We start from the raw sequence: 19,398 nt of genomic DNA on the forward strand, positions 1-19,398 counted from the left end.
AGAGGTTTGTGTACATAAGCAATACTGCTCAAAATGTGGTCCCACCACCACTGTCTCAGCTGTCAGGTGAACGGGAACCATCAGAACTGTGTGGAATGGATTCCTGGGAGACAAGTTCCTCTTTGGGCAGGCGCTAGGCTGAGGCCTTCCCCAAGCAGAGGATGCCCAGATGGTTCTTAATGCCTTGGCATCCATTATTTCAATTGTTGGGTCAAAAGAAGGGCACAATGTTGCTTCAGAATAGCTTCTTTCCTCCCAAGATGGTTCTGCTCATGGCTCAGGGAGAGTCTCCCAAGTGAGCTGCAGCCACTTTGTCTTCAGGGACACGCTGGGATTGCCCTGCCCTTGATGGGCTTCTCTCTTCTGCTGAGGAGCTGGGGAGACCAGGCCTGCACAATCCCTGCATTTCCTGTCAAGAGGGGAAGGAGCCTCTCAGGGGGTCAGCAGTTCTGGAGGAATGGGCCATCCTCTTGTTCTCATACCATGGGTATGTGTGGCAGTTACTCTTGCTAAAGCTCCCTTCCAGTGGGGGAGACTGGACTTTCTCCTGAGGTCCGAAGGCCAAGGTTCCACTCAAGTTCACTTGGGGAACTAACGACCTCTTAGGTTCATAGTTGAAGGTTGCTGGCAAGGGTGTGGGTGCTTTACCTCAAGAGGCTGTGTGTGGAAAGCCTTTACCCAGCAGAGATGACAGCTCTCTTCCCTGGTCTTCCGCGGCCTGTATACTCTAGCCCCTCCCCAAGGCAACCTACACTTAGGGATCAGTTGGATCAGGTGAGGGTCTTGTGACCCTCCCCACCCCTGCATTGGGGGAGGGGGGTAAACAGTCAACAACCCTAGCTGGGATGGCCCTTTCACAGCTAAATGCCACAAAACAGGACAGTCACAATAGTTGTCCTTGCTCAAGTAAATAACTCTTCACACATGCTCGTATAAACAACATTAATTAAGTGCAGTGAGACTGGGACAGACAGAAGGATGGACAGATGGACACACACACGCCCCCACGAGACTGGAAAGTCTAAGGAGCCTGTTGAGAGGAAGGACAGACAAGAGGACACCTGGTAGCTGTGGTCAAGCACATTATACATGTGAATGAAAGTGTGAAAGGAAAAAAATGAAAGTGCAGCAGCCAAGAGCACTGGCTGCCCCTTGCAGAGGACCCAGGTTCCAGCCCCAGCATCCACATAGCCACTAACAAACTAACTCCAGTTCAGGGGATCTGACACCCTCTTCTGGTCTCTTTGAACGCATGGTGCACAGATAAGTATACAGACGTGTTTCAGGAAATTAGAAACAACGAATGTAGAACCAGCAGGCTCCAGTGGTTGTGCCTCTGCTCCTGCAGCTTGGTTTGGTCTGTCATGTACTGGCAGGCAATGGCCAGACTGGTTTTGTTTTGTTTTGTTTTGTTTGTTTATTTATTTATTTATTTATTTATTTATTTATTTATTTAATGTGAGTACACTGTCACTGTCTTCAGACACACCAGATCGGATTCCATTACATACATTCCATTACATACATCTCGTGGAGATGGCAGTTGCTACCACGCCACCCCGTGTTTCAAATCCACCCCCCTACCCTCGGCCTTTGTGGTGCACATCTGGCAAACCCACACTTTGCCGCCATACCTTTCTTTCTTAAACCCAGTGGAGCTGCACGAAGGAAAACACAACACAAACTCAGTTCAGAAACAATGGTAACTCAATCCCTGGGTGCAACAACTTAAACCTAATCTTGTAAACCTTAGTAAAATCTGACTCCTCTGGTGGCAAATCCTTGCGGATCTGCCATGATACCAGGAAACTCTAGCAGCTACTGAAAGAAAATTAAAATTCAAGGTCCATGACTCATGCGGCTTGCAAGTTAAGAGAGTTTTTTGGGCCTAGAGCAAAGAACAAAGGCTGTAAAGTCATCCCAGGAACCAACTAGCCATAAAGGTAGGAAAGACATACAAGAATGTCCGGACTGGCCTGCGCCTCCCTACCTCCTGCCCTTCTGACATGGGTTAAATGTTAACCAGATGCTCTGCTGTGACCTTGATCTGCATGTACAGTCTGCTGATGTTTAAATGAACCAATCATGTGAAACCACGCCAATTCCTCCCCCAGCCCCAGACCCTTTTCTATAAAATCCCCTAGCTTTCGAGCCACGTGGCCGACATCCGTTATCTCCTGTGTGAGATATGTGTAGGTCTGGAGCTCTGTCATTAAACTACTTCGTGTGTTTGCATCAAGACAGTCTCTTGTGATTCTTTGGGTGCACATCGAATCGGGGGAATTGAGTGGGGGTTTCCCCACTAGGTTCTTTTTTTTTTTTTGATTTTTCGAGTCAGGGTTTCTCTGTGTAGCCCTGGCTGTCCTGGAACTCACTTTGTAGACCAGGCTGGCCTCGAACTCAGAAATCCGCCTGCCTCTGCCTCCCGAGTGCTGGGATTAAAGGTGTGTGCCACCACACCCGGCCCCACTAGGTTCTTTCACTACCTCTTAGCCCTATGCTGGCCCCATTCCAAAAAGGACCTACCTGGCTCCCGCTACCTCTTTTCCTCCCTTCAACCCAGAAGTCCCACCTACTTGCCCAGTGATTGACTCCTTTATTCATTAGATGATTGGTTCACAAGAACAGTACCAAGGGGTTGGAGGGATGGCTCAGCGGTTAGGAGCACTGACTGCTCTTCCAGAGGTCCTGAGTTCAATTCCCAGCATCCACATGGTGGCTCACAGCCATCTGTAATGGGATCCGATGCCCTCTTCTGATGTGTCTGAAGAGAGCAACAGTGTGCTCATGTAAATGAAATAAATACATCTAGGAAAAAAAAAAAAAAACCAGCACTAGGCCCATCCCCAACCCAGGCAAACGTTTATACACATAAATAAAACCTTACAAGTTTCTGTTTTCTGTGCTGGGAATGAACCTGGACCACCTCATGCATATATTCAACTGTAGAGCCACGCCCACCATTCTGTAAGTGGCCTTTTCTTTTTTTTTTTTTTTTTTTCGAGACAGGGTTTCTCTGGGTAGCCCTGGCTGTCCTGGCACTCACTCTGTAGACCAGGCTGGCCTTGAACTCGGAAATCTGCCTGCCTCTGCCTCCCGAGTGCTGGGATTAAAGGCGTGAGCCACCACGCTGGGCTGTAAGTGGCCTTTTCATTTTCCCATGAGGTATGACAGAATGTGCCCCTCCCTTTCCTCTTCCTCCTGATCCTTCCTTCCTCCCCCCCTTTCTTTTCTTTTCTTCCTATTTCTTTTTCTTTCCTCTCCCTTTCTTCTTCTTCTTCTTCTTCTTCTTCTTCTTCTTCTTCTTCTTCTTCTTCTTCTTCTTCTTCTTCTTCTTCTTCTTCTTCTTCTTCTTCTTCTTCTTCTTCTTCTTCTTCTTCTCCTCCTCCTCCTCCTCCTCCTCTTCCTCCTCCTCCTCCTCCTTCTTCTCTCTCTCTCTCTCTCTCTCTCTCTCTCTCTCTCTTTCTCTCTCTCTCTCCACACACACACACACACACACACACACACACACACACCTCTGACAGGGTTTCTCTGTGTAGCCCTGGCTGTCCCGGAACTCACTTTGTAGACTTGAGATCCACCTGCTTCCGCCTCCAGAGTACTGGATTCAATCCCAATCCGTGCACCTCCACTCCCTGGTTCCACCAAGTCATTTAAACCACCTTTGCTTTTATTATTTATTGTGCATTTGTGCACGGGCATGAAAGTCAGAAGACAGCTTGCCAGAATTGGTTCTCTCTTTCTGCCACACAGGTCTCAGGATTGAACTCAGTTGGTCATGTTTAGTGACAAGCACGGCTAACCACTGAGCCATCTTGCCGAACCTTTTTAAACATGTCTTTTTAGCGTTTGCCTGAATCTATGTGTGTGTGTCGTGTGCATGCCTGGTGCCTGTGGAGCTCAGAAGAGGTTATCAGATCCTCTGGAACTGGAGCTACAGATGGTGCTGAGCCACCATGTAGGTGCTGTGAACTAAGCCTAGATCCTTTGCAAGAGTTCCCAGTGCTCCTAACCACTGAGCCGTCTGTCCAGAACCCCGTTGGTTTTCCCACATAGGCCAGGCTGCCTTTGAACTCAGTTTTCCTAACTTAGGCTCCTGAGTGCTGGGATTACAGGTGAATGCCATGAGCCTCCTATTTTTCCTCCTCTTCTATTTTTCCTTTGATTTTAATAGATTCAGTCTGTTTTTTAAGTTTTCCCTGAGATTAAAATATTCTATCCAGGAGGGAAGCTCCTTAAGCAGGAAAGGTAAACTACATAAAATAGCTTCAGGAAGTCCCTGAAACAAACAAGATTCATTATGGCGCTGTCAGAGTAAACAATTAAAGATGAGAGTCCCCAACAGATTTCTGAGTTCAAGGCCAGCCTGGTCTACAAAGTGAGTTCCAGGACAGCCAGGGTGATACAGAAAAATGCAGTCTCGAAAAACAAACAACAACAACAACAACAACAAAGATGAGAGTCCCCTCAGATGGAAGGCCAACCAGCTGCAAAGACTTGGAGAGCAGATCACTGGCTGGAGAGAAGCAGAAACCAGCCAAGCACCTGGGTCAGGTTTCCACCAACTGAGGTATCTGGACCTGCTGAGCTGCCTCAGGCTGTGCAGTGTGCCAGGTTCCTAACTTTGTGAGCTGTACTGTGGTGGGCTTTAGTGATGCAGCCGTCTTTGTGTCAGTTTTGCCCCAGGAAAACTAGTTGGTTCACCAAATTGGCCTTTGGTGGTATCTATACTTTGGATTGCGTGTGTTGTCTCTGCAGGAAGTTTTGTCATGCAACACTTCTCTCACAAGCATAGAAAAGGAGATGGGGTGCTGGCTCAGTGGTTATGAGTACACAGTGTTCTTCCAAAGGACCTGAGTTTGAGTCCCAGCACTGAAATCCCAGCTCCTCTTTTGGCCCCTCTGGGCATGCATATTCTGGCAGACACACAAAATAAGTCCTTATGCCAGGCGGTGGTGGCACACCTTTATCCCAGCGCTTGGGAGACAGAGGCAGGTGAATCCCTAGAGTCTGAGGCCAGCCTGGTCTATAGAATAAGTTCTAGGACAGCCAGGGCTAAATGGAGAAACCCCATCTTGGAAAAAAGAAAAAGAAAAGAAAATGAGCCGGGCAGTGGTGGTGCATGCCTTTAATCCCAGCACTTGGGAGGCAGAGGCAGGCGGATTTCTGAGTTGGAGGCCAGCCTGGTCTACAAAGTGAGTTCCAGGACAGCCAGGGCTACACAGAAAAACCCTGTCTCCAAAAACCAAAAAAAAAAAAAAAAAAAAAAAAAAAGCCCATTCACCAAGGTGGGCAGGTAGGAGAGGAGGGAGTTAAACTTTTATTTTTACAGTGCTGGGCTGGAAGGCAGTGTCTTGCACATGCCAGGTAAGTGTTCTATGACTGAGAGGCCTCTGCAGCCCTAAACCCTCACAGAGAATCAATCACTGATGGCAGACAAAGCCAAGCCCACAAGTAGTGAGGTGGATTTGTTTAGACAATAAGAACACCCAAACAGATGGCACACTGATGGCTCTGTGAACTGGGGCATGGGCACCAGACCCAGGTGACAGTCAAACATCCCAAGACTAGCCTCACCTGGGGTCGCAATCGCTAGCAGTGACTTGTCTTCCTTGTTTGTGACTAACTTTTCAATCAAGGTTCCTCTCGAACCCTTGTCCCATTCACACAACCCAAAGATACACACTGGGATGACCAGAGAACATTGCCAAGGGCAGAGGGTAATAATGGGTAAACACACAACCTCGGTCACTCTCTCACACAACCTGCTCTCTTGCTTAATTGCCTGGCTTGCACTAATTGCCCGGTGATCCGAGTGTAGGCTTTCCATGGGCTCCAATCAAACCTCCTCATTATGCAAACTGTCATTGTAGGAACCCATTATGAATGACATGAGTCACTCCCATCAAGAAATTCCAAGGTTTGTGGAGCTTTGTAAGTAAGGGCCAAATAGTCATGTTAGCAGAAGAGACAGCTTCCCAGACATGAACCTACCATTCACTGCTTCTCCTGAGCAGCACAGGGAACTACGGGGATCCTTAAGCCAGGGTCTGGTTAATCTGAGAAATTTAAAACTCTAAGTAAGATTTCCAGCTCTTGGTGACATACTTAATGTCAGCCATTTAGAGTTCAGGGCCAGCCTGGTCTACAGGGTGAGTTCTGGTATAGCCAGGGCTACACGGAGAAAGCCTATCTTGAAATACAAACCAGCCGGGCGTGGTGGCGCACGCCTTTAATCCCAGCACTTGGGAGGCGGAGGCAGGCGGATTTCTGAGTTCGAGGCCAGCCTGGTCTACAAAGTGAGTTCCAGGACAGCCAGGGCTATACAGAGAAACCCTGTCTCCAAAAACCAAAAAAAAAAAAAAAAAAAAAAAAAAAAGAAATACAAACCAACCAAAACCCTCTATTAACCACACAAACCAGTCTATCCAAGAATCTGGTGGCTCAGACTCCAGGGCCCCCACTGTCAGCTGAAGGCTCAGCTTCAGCCAAAGCAGGCAACACTGTACTGTACTGTACATGTCTGGGGAGAGCCCTTGCTTTTTGCATTGGTTCTCTTGGCCCCTGCTCCCTGCTCCATCTTGGGTCACTGGTCTGGTACCAGGGAGGCTGGAAGATGGTGTCCCATGGATCTCTTCCTGGGAGCCCCCCCAAGTGTCTGACCTTCCTGCACTGAGGTGTCAGGTCCAAACACAGCAGACATTTAGCTAGGAGTTTTGGGGATGGGCACCTAAGAAGTTAGGTTGAGGCCATTAACAGCAAGAACCACTAGCTCCCTGGCACACAGTTTGTGTGTGTGTGCCAGACCCGGGTCCCCAGGAGTACTTCACAGGCTTCCTTGTGAGGGAGACTGCAGTGTCACTCCAGTAGGGGGCCAACTGCCTTGGTGACCCTGCTAGCCCACAATTTTCCCATGATTTACCCTCCATTCCCCTTGGCGAGGGCAGGAAAGGGTCTGTGACTCCTGCTCTAGCTAGCCTTACATGCAATTCCTGGGGAGAGCAGACACGAAGACCTGTAACTGGCTGCTCTCCAGAAACCAGAGCCTTGGTTCCAGCAAGAGGCTGTGATGCAGTAGAGGGTCAGGTTCAGCACCTTGGAGAGAGGCCAGGCCCATGCAGGTAGCTTTGGAAACCTGGGAGAGCGCCTGGAAGGATTTGAACTCAGGTTTATATCCACAGCAGAAGCAATGCCTCACTGAGCAAGTATGATGCACCCTGCTTCAATCCATAAGCTAGGAACACTCTTGGGCAGTTGAAAAGCTATAGCTTCAGGCTGCCCTACCTGGACCCTTACCCCATAGCACTGGGCCCTAGAGCAGGCTCCCTATAGCCCACAGAACACCCAGCATCCGGCAGTACCACTGGCAGGAACAAAAAAGAAAAGGTCAGAGGTCATGACTGAGCTTGTTATAAATACACATGTATTTTGTTGGGTCACAGGGCATAGGCGGTGCTGTACAGAGCTGGTATAGGCGTGGGGCTGAACGCCACAGAGATAGACAGACAGAGACTGAGTCCACCCAGCAGGGCAGGGCAGGCCAGGCCAGGCAGCATCGTGGGGCCTGTAACACTTGGTTGGTGGGCAAGAGTCATCTGGGAGTCTGGTCCAGGACTGGTGGTCCCCAGACAACTTGGAAGATCCTTGGTCCAATCCGATTGAGGTCTCGGGTGGTGTCACAGTGGCACCTGGATTCAGCTTATGTCATTGAGGGCCTGGTGGGATATGAAGGCAGTCAGGAGGATGTGTAAGCTGTGCAGGATGAGGCCCAGCAGGGAGCCTGGCAGGCCACTCACCTTCCGGGTGAACTCAGGCAGTACGAAGGCGGCGCGGTGCATGTCTGAGTTATAGTACTTCAGCTGCATCTGCTCCACCTGGGCCTGTGTCAACTGCTGCACTGGCTCCCGGAAGTTGGTGCTCTGGAGACCAGGAACCAAAGAGCATCAAGATGGGGCTCTTAGTGCCTACCCTCACCCCACCCTGCAGGCAGTTCCCCCAGCTCACCGGGTTTTTGCTACACAGCATGAAGCCGATCTGGCCGCTGGGATAGGTAGGGATGCTACAGTAGGCATAGTCCACCACAGGGAAGAGAGATTTGCAGAAGTGCCTCATCTCCTTGATGAGGTCCAGGTGCAGCCACTGGCACTCACCCTGGCAGCACAGGATGCCATCTTCCTTGAGTGCTGTCTTCATGAGCTGGTAATAGGACTCCTTGAAGAGGCTCTCAGCAGGGCCTAGACAGGTAGAGCATGGCCATCCCGCCTGAGACCTCCAGGCCACAGTCACCCACAGCAGCTCAGTGGCAAAGCAGGTACTGGACCCATGTTTGTGGGATGTGGCCCCCTACTGCCTTAGCACCTGGGAGGCCCTGCATTCAGCCCCTCTCCCACTGCATCACAGCACACCCGGATGCTGGCCAACAAGCACAGGGAAGAAGCCAAAGAGGAAGCAGAGGTCACTATGGACCAAGGCTAGACCCCCACCGTCCTCAGGCCTCTATCATCACACAGATCTAGTCTGGGGGCTGCTGTGTTGCAGGACGCGTGTGCCCCAGCTCACCCATGGGGTCTGAGGAGTCGGTGATGATGACGTCAAAGGCATCTTGGTTCTGTTTCATGAACTCAAAGCCATCGCCCACGTGGAGAGTCAGCTTTGAGCTGGAGAAGCCAACGGCCATGCCAGGCAGGAACTTCTTAGAGACTTCAATGACATCCTGAAGAGGAAGAGAGGAAGGGCTGGGCTGGGGACTCCTGATGGAGTTTCTTTGGACAAGTCTTCTCTTTTGAAACCCTTTCCCCCAGATCTACACCACCTCAGCTCTTCATGGTTTTCAGGCCTCAACTCCCTGCAGACCAAGTGTCCCATCTGAGTGGAGCTTCTGTATTTTTGAGAGACGGTCTCAGATAACCCACGCTGGCCTCAAACTCTCAATCTTCCTGCTTCTACCCAAGTGCTGGGGCTGTAAGCATGCGTGGCTGCACACTTCCTATCAGCCTGTGTTCTCCATATCTTTTATCCCTGTCTGGCTTCATCATGTCATGCTGTGTTGTGGTGTCTTCTCCAACCCAAACACCAGCTCTACACTCAGCATACAGTAAGTGCTCACTAAAACCATGCTGGGTCTCAAGGGGAGATGCCATAAGTTGTTGAGATCTCTGGCTCTGCCTGGGCTCTGAAAGCACTAAGAGTTAACATCCATGGTGCGGTGTGTGCCAGGCCTTAACGATCTGGTTTTCCTACTGAACCCCCTTTTCAGACTGAGGAAACAGGGCAGGGATGGTAAGAACATTGCGCCTCGGGGTGCAGAGTCAGGATAGGACAGAGCTGACTCTGGTGACTCAAATCCAGGCCTCCTGTACGGCACCCACCTCATCAATCTCGCACTGGACCACCGACTCCACAGAGGGGTGCTTCACCACTTCCCGTAGGACGCCCCCATCTCCACCCCCGATGATCAGCACCTGGGCCGGGGAAGGACAAGTCAGGACTGAGCAGGCCCACTCCCACAGAACCTGATCTTCCCAGCTACAGGTCTCTGAGTCATTCTCTACTCTCCTGAACGCTTCTGTGCCTCGGGGTCCTTCCTGGCAGCCTGGGTTCCCCTCTCAGGGTTTCTAAGGAGACCAGCTCTCCCAGGAGCTCTATTCATCCTGACTGACCCGCATTTTCTGACAGTCATCTGGGAAGCATCTGCCCCCAAACATCCTCACCTAGTGTCAGCCAGACATGCTTTTCTAGGACCCCGAGCTCAGGGCCGAACCCGGGGGCAATGCGGTACCTTCCGCGGGTTGGGGTGGCTGCAGAGCGGCAGGTTGGCGATCATCTCCTGGTAGGAGAACTCGTCTCTCTCAGTACACTGGATGACCCCATCCAGAACCAGCACGTTGCCGTAGGTTTTACTGCGGGCAGAGACAGTCGGGGACGTGGGTCCTGGGACACAGTGAGGATAGGTCCCTGTCCTCCCTGGGCGTGCATGTGGCCGCCATGGGGTCCAGGGGTGGGCATTCGGGGTGACACGTGGCAGGCGGGCCACGTGTGGGGGCTGGGTGGGTCCCGGGGTCCCCTCGGCTGACGTGTCCCGACAGTGACACGTGGACGCAGGGCCGGGCCCAGCGCAGAACTTCTGACAGCTGCACCGGCGCACGGCGGGCCGTACCTGCGGAAGACGAGGATGTCTTGGTACCGCGATCGCCGGTGGTGCAGCAGCTGCTCCACTTGCAGCGACAGGGCCTGGCCGGGCCACAGGCTGCAGGTCTCTCGGAACCAGCCCTCACGGATGGCGGCGGGGCCGGGCGTGGCTGGGCCGTCAGGGCCAGGCTCCATGGTGGGCGGGCGGGCCGGCGGAGCGCGTCGCGGGCTCGGGACTGCAGGGCGCGCGGAGCCCCCAGCACAACGTGACCAGCTCTGCCCGCCGCCCGCGCCGCAACCTAACCCGCTCGGGGGCGGGGCCTACGGAGGGGCGGGACCCCGGCTCTCCAATGGCGGCGTGGGCTGGCCCGCAGCTTCACCAGGAGCTCATTGGCTCCCCGGGCTGCATCTAGCGATGATTGGTTGGGCCTGCTGTCTGTCAGCCGCAGCAGGGTAGTGCGGCCGGCTGCCGGGCCACGTGGGGAGAGGCCCAGGCGGCGGCGGGAGGGTTCCGGGGCGGGCCGCGCCGGCGCAGGGGTTCGAGGGCCGGGGCCCATCCTTGGACCCTCGTTGGGTTTGAGCAGATCGTGTCTAGTCTGGGCGCACATGGGACTTTTATTTACTTGCGAGGATTGTCGTGCCATTTGGCTACTTTGCTGCGGATTGTCAACCAGGAGCGGGTGGCTGCAGAATAAGAATGGGACTCTTTCTAAATTTACCAGCTGAGGCCCCGCACATGCATATTCAAAACCAAAAGAGACTGGCGCGGCTTTTTTTTTTTTTTTTTTTTTACAAACTGGGTCTTCTTGCTCCTTGAAGGGTGGGAGGGAACGTGGCTGTTTTTATGAAAATGTCAAGGAACTTATCAGAATCACATTAAGCATGCTAATTACCGAATATTAAATGCTAATTGCTCCATACACAGTTTGAATGCCAAAGAAGGAAGACGAACCACGAATAAGCTATTCCTGACACGGTGTCAGGGACTGTTTCTGACTGATCCTCAGCAGCCTCCACCTGGAGTGGGAGCATGTCCCCTTGTCATAACGCACAGCTGAAGGGCATGAGCTGTTGCTTGGAGCCCTGTCCGTGCCTTGGCTGACTTCAAGCTCGCAAACGGAGGTGGGAGGGAGGTCTACAAAGTTGCTATCAGGGCATCCAGGGTCACAATGGCTCAGATAGAGATTCGTGTCCAGTTTTACGGACTTGACGGGCACAGCCTGTGTTGTGTACATAAAAAGATAAAGAGGTATAAGAATGTGTTTTATGGGGGTGTGGTGAGGGATAGAGGAAGAGGGTGCTTCAGCCGGCCCATGCCAAGGCATCCCTTCCCCCTGAGGGACCAGCTACAAGGTATAGTATAGAACAGAGTTTATTTAGGGCATGGAGAGGGGAGTTAAGAGGGTAGTAGAGGCAGAGAGAGGGAGAGAGTAGAAAAGAAGAGGCTAGCCATGGCCACGTGGAAAGAGGGGAGGGGGCGGAGGGAATGCCGAGATGCAGAGAGAGGAAGGAATAAAAGAGAGAGGAGGGGACAAGCAGCCCATTTTATAGTGGGCCAGGCCTAACTGTGGGGAGAAGCATACCTGGAGGTTACCAGGTAATTATGGGGGCGGAGTCCAAACAGAATACCAACATTCTGGACTCGTATCAACAGGGCAGCCTCTGTACTTACCAACCAGCACAGTTCTGCCTATGGGCTATGGATGGCTGTTTATTTGCCAGAAGCCCTGAGCCAGAACGCAGCTTGCCAGAAGGCTCGGGATGCTTCCTGGAGATGGCAGCCCCTGATGGCGGGCTGAGTTGAATCCATTCCATTCCTCCCCTAGGAAGTAAGAGAGGGAACAAAGTTGTTCCCGAATGTGCCCTCTAGGAAGACTGAATTGATCACACCTGTCAGATTTAGGAAGATTCAGATACTGGAAAAACAGCAAGTAAAGCCAGGCATGGTGGTCCATACCTTTAATTCTAGCACTTAATGAGGCAGAGGCATGTTTGGATCTCTGTAAGTTCAAGGTCAGCCTGTTCTACATAGTGAGTTCAGGACGATACATAATGAAACCCTCTCTACAAAACAAAACAAAACAACAAAACCAAAAAACTAAAAAGCCAACCAACCCCCAAATCCAAACAGAAAACTAAAACAAGCGAACCAAAAACTAGGAATGCAAACTCCCCAAACTGTTTTGTCTTAAACAAAACTAAATGAAACCATGTAAGCAGAAATCTTTCCGAATGCCCAGTGGCCCAAAGTGCCAGCCAGCTGGGGACCTGGAGGAAGGGCACAGTGGCCCAAAGTGACAGCCGGCTGGGGACCTGGACGCAGGCCTGCGATTTTGCCTTTAGTCTCACTAACCAGTCCATGGAAAACCACAGTGATACAGACACTCAGAAGCCAGGCAGAAAACTGATTTGTCTCTGAAGTCAGAACAGGAGTGCTGATGTGCACAAGAGAAGGAAGGCTGGGACAGTGACAAGCTGAGCCTGTCAGTGAACGGTGGCTGCTGGCCATGGGGCTGCCACATGGTGGCTGTCACTGTACGGACTGGCCAGGCAGTCAGCACTGGAGAGTCTTCTCCTTTTTTAAATGTGCCCTGGTGTTTTGCCCGCATGTGTGAGGGTAGTCAGATACCCTAGTCTTGCGCGCGCCCTACTGGCCAGCAAGAACGACGCTGCACACGTTTATTGGGAGAGCTTGATTGAAGAGGCGAAGAGACCCTAAGCCCAGAACTGGTGCTGCTTATATAGGCCTAGGAGAGGCGTGTCTCACACCCGGATTGGTTGTGCTTGGGTTATGCTTACCACCTCATTTGCATGCCTACATCTGATTGGTTAACTTGTCTCTCATCTGATTGGTTAACTTGTCTCTCATCTGATTGGTTAACTTGTCTCTCATCTGATTGGTTAATTTTGGTTAATTCTCAAAACCTCATCTTGGCAAAAAAAAACTTTACTGCCTATGTATGCGTTGCAACGGCACATGTGGCTTCCCATACCCTAGAACAGGAGTTACAGACCGGTGTGAGCTGCCATGTAGGTGCTGGGAATTGAACCCAGATCCTCTGGAAGAGAAACCTGCCCTCTTAACTGCTAAGCCATCTCTCCAGCCTTAGCCATTTTTTTTTTTTTTAAAGAACTCAGCTGGGCTATTGTGGCACACACCTTTAATTCCAGCAAGTGGGAGGCAGAGGCAGGGGGACTTCTGAGTTCGAGGCCTAGTGAGTTCCAGAACAGCCAGGGTTATACAGAGAAACCCTGTCTCGAAAAAAAAAAAAAAAAAAAAACAACCAAACAACCAAACAAACAAAAAAAGAACTCAAAAGACCTGCCAGCTTCTTCCTCCTAAATGCTAGGTAAGGTTAAAGGCGTGTGTCAGGAAACAGCTGTGGCTGAATGGGAGCATAGCTGGCAATTATGCCAATTTTCATATGGCACATTAAAATGCTTCTGGCAAGCTGCATAGGGTCCTTACGGCACTCTCCTGACCACAGACCCCTGCAGGCCACTAGGTCTTTCCAGCACACCAGCGTTTATACCTACTGTCATCCTCCAGTTGGGTCCTCCTAGGTCTGCTCAAGTGATTACCCTGACCCTCAGGCCCAGTGGCCTGAGCTACAGCTGTTCTCTGGGCTGCTCAGGTGTCCCTCCCTCCCCGTGCCTGCCTTTTCTGGGAAAGGAAAAATTAAAAACATTACTGTCAGAATGGTTAGCCCTATCGTTGACATGGCTGAAGCTATCTGGTAAGCAGGAACCTCAAATGAGAGCACACCTCTACCAGATTGGCCTGTGGAGCATTTCCTTAACCGCCAAGGGCGAGTGCAGCCCTCTGTGTGTGGTCCCACCCCTGGGCAGGTGGTAAAAGAGGCTGAACAAGTTGGGGAGCAAACCCGTGAGTGTGTTCCTCTATGGCCTCTGCTTCAGTTCCTGCCCCTTGGTTCCTGCCCTGGCTTCTCTTAGCAATGGACTGGGATTGGGATGTACAAGCCAAATAAACCCTTTCCTCCCCAGCTTGCTTTTGCTCACTGTGTTTATCACAGTAATAGAAAGCAAACCAAAACCTTACAGTCTTTGTTTCCCACTTCCACACGTAAACGTGACTCGTGGGAAATTGGTGGGATAAGGAATGAGGTTTCCCTGTATAGACCAGGCTGCCCTAGAACTCACGGTCTTCCTGCCTCCTCCTCCTGAGGGCTAAGATTACATCCATCTGACCTGGCTTCTTCCTCCCTTCCACTTCTGAGCACTGCCCAGTGGCCACTTCTTGAGTTCTCCGCTCCCTTAGCCACTCTCAATGAAAGCTAACTGCTTACCTCTGTAATGTCCACCCAACCAAGCCTTTTGATTTCTCTGTTTACTTATTTAGAGACAGGGTTTCTCTGTGTAGCCCTTGCTGCCCTGGAACTCTGTAGATCAGGCTGGTCTTCCTTTCTTTGAAATGGTTTCTTTTCTTTCTTTTTTCTTTTTCTTTTTTTGGTTTTTCGAGACAGAGTTTCTCTGTGCAGTCCTGGCTGTCCTGGAACTCACTCTGTAGAACAGGCTGGCCTCGAACACAGAAATCTGCCTGCCTCTGCCTCCCAAGTGCTGGGATTAAAGGCGTGCGCCACCACTGCCTGGCTTTTTTCTTTTTTCTTAAAGCAGTGTTGAGAGCTTTTGGTGCCGCTTCTAGGAATTTGACATTTGTCACTGGGCTCAGACAAGGAAGTCGGCTCAGATATGAGTATTAGAAACAGTGACCACGGGGCTTTGTTTACTGCTTTGCTGAATCTTTGCCTTGTGTGATCTCTTTGCTTACCGCTTTACTTACTGTCTGTCCTGTGCGATCTCCTTGTTCACTGCTTGGCTTGATTACTTTGTCTTTGATCTAAGAACTGACCATGGTTTTTGGATGTACCTAGACTGATATAAAAGCAAGCTGGCGAGATATAAAGCTGCCCCAGCCTCAGTATGGGCTGGAGTCGTGTTAGAATGTTTGTCTGTTTTTCTTTTTCAATCCTCACTCCCTTGAGACCCTGTTAACTGACTGAGCTGGCTTGGTCGGATGGTGCCTCCTCGTTGGGCTTAAGTAAGGGGGATACAGTGAAGGACATGACTGGGAGAGGAGCTCTCGAAAAGGAAAACTTAAAAGAGATTTGGGCCAATGGTGAATAAACCTTGTAAAAAGGGACAAGGTAATGGTAGAATGTAAATGAAAATAAAGTAGATTTGGAATAAACGTTGTAAGAATGGGGCAAGGTAATGGTGGAATGCATTTTGTGTATGTGTTTATAGAGTGATGGTAGATTATAGAGGAGCGAAGATAATTCTCATAGATGCTTAGTCTTTGGATCCTGATTAGAGATAGTTTACATGAGAGAATGAGTTGTCCCAAGAGAAGGAAACTGAACATAGGCTCTCCGAGGGACCTGCTTCCTCTCTAGCTCCTACTGGGGGAATGCTTAGTTCTGGGTCTGGGTCCCTTTGGCATGTTTAGTTCTCTTCCCTCTCTTGTCAATTGTCTGTCCTTAAAGCGCCAATCTGTCCATGTCTGTCAGTTTATATCTGTGTTTTCCTTTTGTTGCGTGATTGTTGTTCTATGTTTCATGTTATGAACACTGAGAAATTGCCCTGCACCTCCTAGCTAGGAGCCTAGCACAGCTGGAGAAGCCCTGCCAGGAGCTGGTTGTGGCTTCTATGGTAAGGAAGCTGATGGCTGTCTCTCCTAGAAAATCTCTGTGACTGTGATTATTGGGTTCAGCAGGTGACAAGGTGCTCCTCCCTTGAAATTACAGCTACAGAAAGTAAGAAAGTTTTGTCCAAATAAGTAAATGTGTAGCCACTTCATGTTTGCTTAATTGTATAAATATGTTCTGCATGTCTTGGTTATAGATTATTGGCTTACAAGTTATTGGGTATGATTAAAATGTGTAACATCAGTAGCAAAAAACAAAACAGAACAAAACAAAACTGGTAGCTTGGGGTTGGAGTCATTCTAGACAACACATGGTATCAGCCAACCCTGGGAACAGGCCTTTAAAGATATCTCTAAATTGGGATAATTTTTGTCCTAGAAACCAGACTTATAAGGGACAGGATTCTTAATGAGCTATTAAAAGCCACACCACCATGCATTCATATATAAGAACTGGCAGCCAGACATTTAACACAAAGGTAATGCACTTGGTATTGATTTTAGAGAAAATGGAGTTTACACTGTTGAAAATTGGTTTTGCTTCCCCCCCCCCAACCCAATTATCTTCATAAAATAAAAAAAGGGGAATTAAATCTCTGTATACCCCAATTTATTTATATATTTTTTTATTTTAAAAGTTTGCCAAAGAACTCTCTGCTGAGTGTCTATGGCACCCTACAGTTCAGCATAGTTATGCCCAAGTGAAATGGAAGGATCCACCTACTGGCACATGGCATGGTTCTGATCAGGTATTAATATGGGGAAGAGGGTATCTTTTGTGTTTTTTTTCCCCTGCAGGATGCTGAAGGAATATGGTAGCTGCCAGAGTGACTGGTGAGACATGCTGATTATGGGACAAAGAATGATGCTGACTGTGAGCTTGCTGAATGCCCTGACAGTGATGACAGGGGAAAGTTTATTAGGCCTATGTTCCTGACCTACCACTGATACATCCAGCAGTGTGGTCCAGACCAGAGATTCCCATGCTTGGGTCTCCCTGGACAGAGGAGCCAACGTATAATAAGACTAAGACTTTCAATGCATTTGGTGATGGGATTTCTGTTTGCTTTGTAAGGAATAGTATGGGTGTATTTCTGTGTTTCCTTAAAATTGGAACCTTTTATTAATTGGTCATGTTAAAATTACTTTTGGGGGCTGGTGAGATGGCTCAGTGGGTAAGAGCACCCGACTGCTCTTCCAAAGGTCCAGAGTTCAAATCCCAGCAACCACATGGTGGCTCACAACCATCCGCAACGAGATCTGGCGCCCTCTTCTGGAATGTCTGAAGACAGCTACAGTGTACTTACATATAATAAATAAATAAATAAATCTTTAAAAAAAAAATTACTTTTGTTTCTTCTATGGTATCTAATGTAAGTTGTACTGGTTATACACTTTCTACTTGTGTCAGTGTATTGAAATCTGGCATGTCTGTTATGGTGGTCTGTCCGTCAGCTTTTGTTTTATTGCCTGTGAGGATTATAAGACCTTGGTATTGTGAAAAAGACTTGCAAATACTGGAAAAAATGAGTCAGACTTTAAGTAAAAGCAAGAGGGTAGTGGGTCTGACACTAATAGCAGAAGCACTACTGCTTCTGCAATTGCTTTGACACAGCAAACTTGATGCTCTTATTGATACCATTCAAACTATTGGAGAGAGCCGGGCGGTGGTGGTGCACGCCTTTAATCCCAGCACTTGGGAGGCAGAGGCAGGCGGATTTCTGAGTTCAAGGCCAGCCTGGTCTACAAAGTGAGTTCCAGGACAGCCAGGACTAAACAGAGAAACCCTGTCTCGAAAAACCAAAAAAAAAAAAAAAAACTATTGGAGAGGAGGGTCAGAGTTTAAGAATATGAAGTCATCTCGAGTCTCATGCTAAATACCAATGGAAAATTCAAAGACATTTGCAGGGTATTTGGAACAATTCTAACACTCTCTGGATAGTTTAACTTTGTGTAAAGAGATCATGAATCTAAGGAAGACAAAGCTTAAAGTAAACTCAGTTCAAGAATGCATGGCATTGCTTTTATCTCGGCCATCCTGATCCATGGCTTTAGGTCAGCGTTTCCATCTTGGTCAAGCTTCAAGAACGGCTCATATAGCTTGATCATGCTAGCCCTTCTTGTCCTGTGAATACTTTTATTCCTGCCCATTGTGGTAAAATTCTCCTTTAACAACATCAACATGTTGGCAGTCAAAATACATGGCTCGAAACTAAAAATGGATCCCCAGGCAGAGTTATTAATCTAACAGGCTGGTGGCCAAAGGCGGGTAATTTTCTGTACAGTGCCTTACCGACCTAAGACAGAATTACATTGTTTTTGAAAATGTAAATTCCAAGACGGGTAAGGAAGGCATCCTTGTCAGATTCACCTAAGACAGACCCAGTCTTGTTTATGAAATAAAAAGGGAGATGTTGAGAGCTTTTGGGTGCCACTTCTAGGAATTTGGCATCTGTCACTGGGCTCAGATACGAGTATTAGAAACAGTGACCATGGGGCTTGACCACTTTGATGAATTCTTTACCAGCGTCTCATTATATAACGCAGGATGGCCTGGAATCTCAGAGATCCACCAAGACTCTCCCTTCCTTGAGGCATGTACACCACACCTGGCATGTAAGCAGGGTGAATGGGGCTGAAGGATGGCCCAGCGGGTGTCACAGGGTCTCTATTGCTTCAGTGACAAAACACCATGACCAAAACAGCAAGCTGAAGAGAAAAAAGGCCGGGGAGGAACCGGTTTATCTGGCTCACACAGCCGCACTGCAGTCCATCACTGAAGGAAGCCAGGAGATAAGTGGCAAAGGTACTTGTCACCAAGGCTGATGACCTGAATTTGATTCCTGGGACCACAACGTGGAGAGTTACGACTCCCACAAATTGTCCTCTGGCCACATGTACTGTGGCGTGCATGCCTCATACACATAAAACATTTTAAAAGGAAAAAGCCATTCCATGTCGCATTATGAATAGTACAAAGGATGCCCTGTGTGACACATCTGTAATTCTGGCATGCAGGACGTAGAGGCAGGATAACCAGGGGTCCAAGAGCATTCTTGACAACACGGTGAGTTTGAAGCCAGCCTGGGCCTTAAGCCCTGTTGGGTTGTGGAGGTGACTCAGTGGGTAAAGGCACTTGCCACCAAGCCTGGCGACCCATGTAACAGGAGGAGAACGGATCCCCATAAACTGTCCTCTGACTCTCACACTAGATTGTGTGTGCTCTCAATGAAGGGAGCAAGCGTGCGATCACAACTGTGCAAAGGGAAAGGTGAAAGGGCTGGGAATATCTCTGTGCAGACCACTTTCCTGGCAGCGTGAGACACTAAATTCAAATCTCAGCTGAGAAGACCTGGGTGTGGTGGCACACTCGCCATCACCATGGTCTGGAGGCTGAGGCAGAATGGTAGCCTATGAGTGTGAGCAAGCCAGGGCTACACAGTGAGACCTTGTCTTGGAGAAAGGGGACAGTACTGCTAGGTGCAGTGGCACACAGTTGTGAGACTAGCCCTAGGAAATGAAGGCAGCCACGACTAGATGACAGAGTGAAACCATGCCCCAGTCTCCCCAAGTCAAGGGCTGAGGAAGAGGCACAGCTGGCTCCC

The 19,398-nt window shown here is 49.5% G+C and overlaps 1 protein-coding gene across 1 annotated transcript; it reads right to left on the minus strand.

Moving 5' to 3' along the window:
* Window positions 1-7,401: 7,401 nt before the first annotated feature.
* Window positions 7,402-10,434, minus strand: Srm (spermidine synthase). The gene is made up of 7 exons (XM_021160349.2): window positions 10,157-10,434; window positions 9,779-9,899; window positions 9,369-9,461; window positions 8,560-8,713; window positions 8,005-8,234; window positions 7,797-7,919; window positions 7,402-7,715 (listed from the first exon to the last, which is right to left on the minus strand). The coding sequence occupies exons 1-7, from the start codon at window positions 10,321-10,323 to the stop codon at window positions 7,695-7,697; spliced, it is 909 nt and encodes a 302-aa protein (XP_021016008.1). The 5' UTR covers window positions 10,324-10,434; the 3' UTR covers window positions 7,402-7,694.
* Window positions 10,435-19,398: the final 8,964 nt, after the last annotated feature.

The sequence above is a fragment of the Mus caroli genome, unplaced genomic scaffold (genome assembly GCF_978045245.1).
Source record: "Mus caroli unplaced genomic scaffold, Mus_caroli_1 scaffold_6, whole genome shotgun sequence".
NCBI lineage: Eukaryota > Metazoa > Chordata > Mammalia > Rodentia > Muridae > Mus > Mus caroli.

Bases quoted from the DNA above. Each gene is read 5' to 3' on its own strand.
- Srm (XM_021160349.2), bottom strand. From the start codon at position 10,323: ATGGAGCCTGGCCCTGACGGCCCAGCCACGCCCGGCCCCGCCGCCATC. The intron at 9,462-9,778 runs GTACCGCATTGC...TCCCCGGCCCAG, and splicing joins GCCACCCCAACCCGCGGAAG to GTGCTGATCATCGGGGGTGG. The intron at 7,716-7,796 runs GTGAGTGGCCTG...ATATCCCACCAG, and splicing joins TGCCTGAGTTCACCCGGAAG to GCCCTCAATGACATAAGCTG.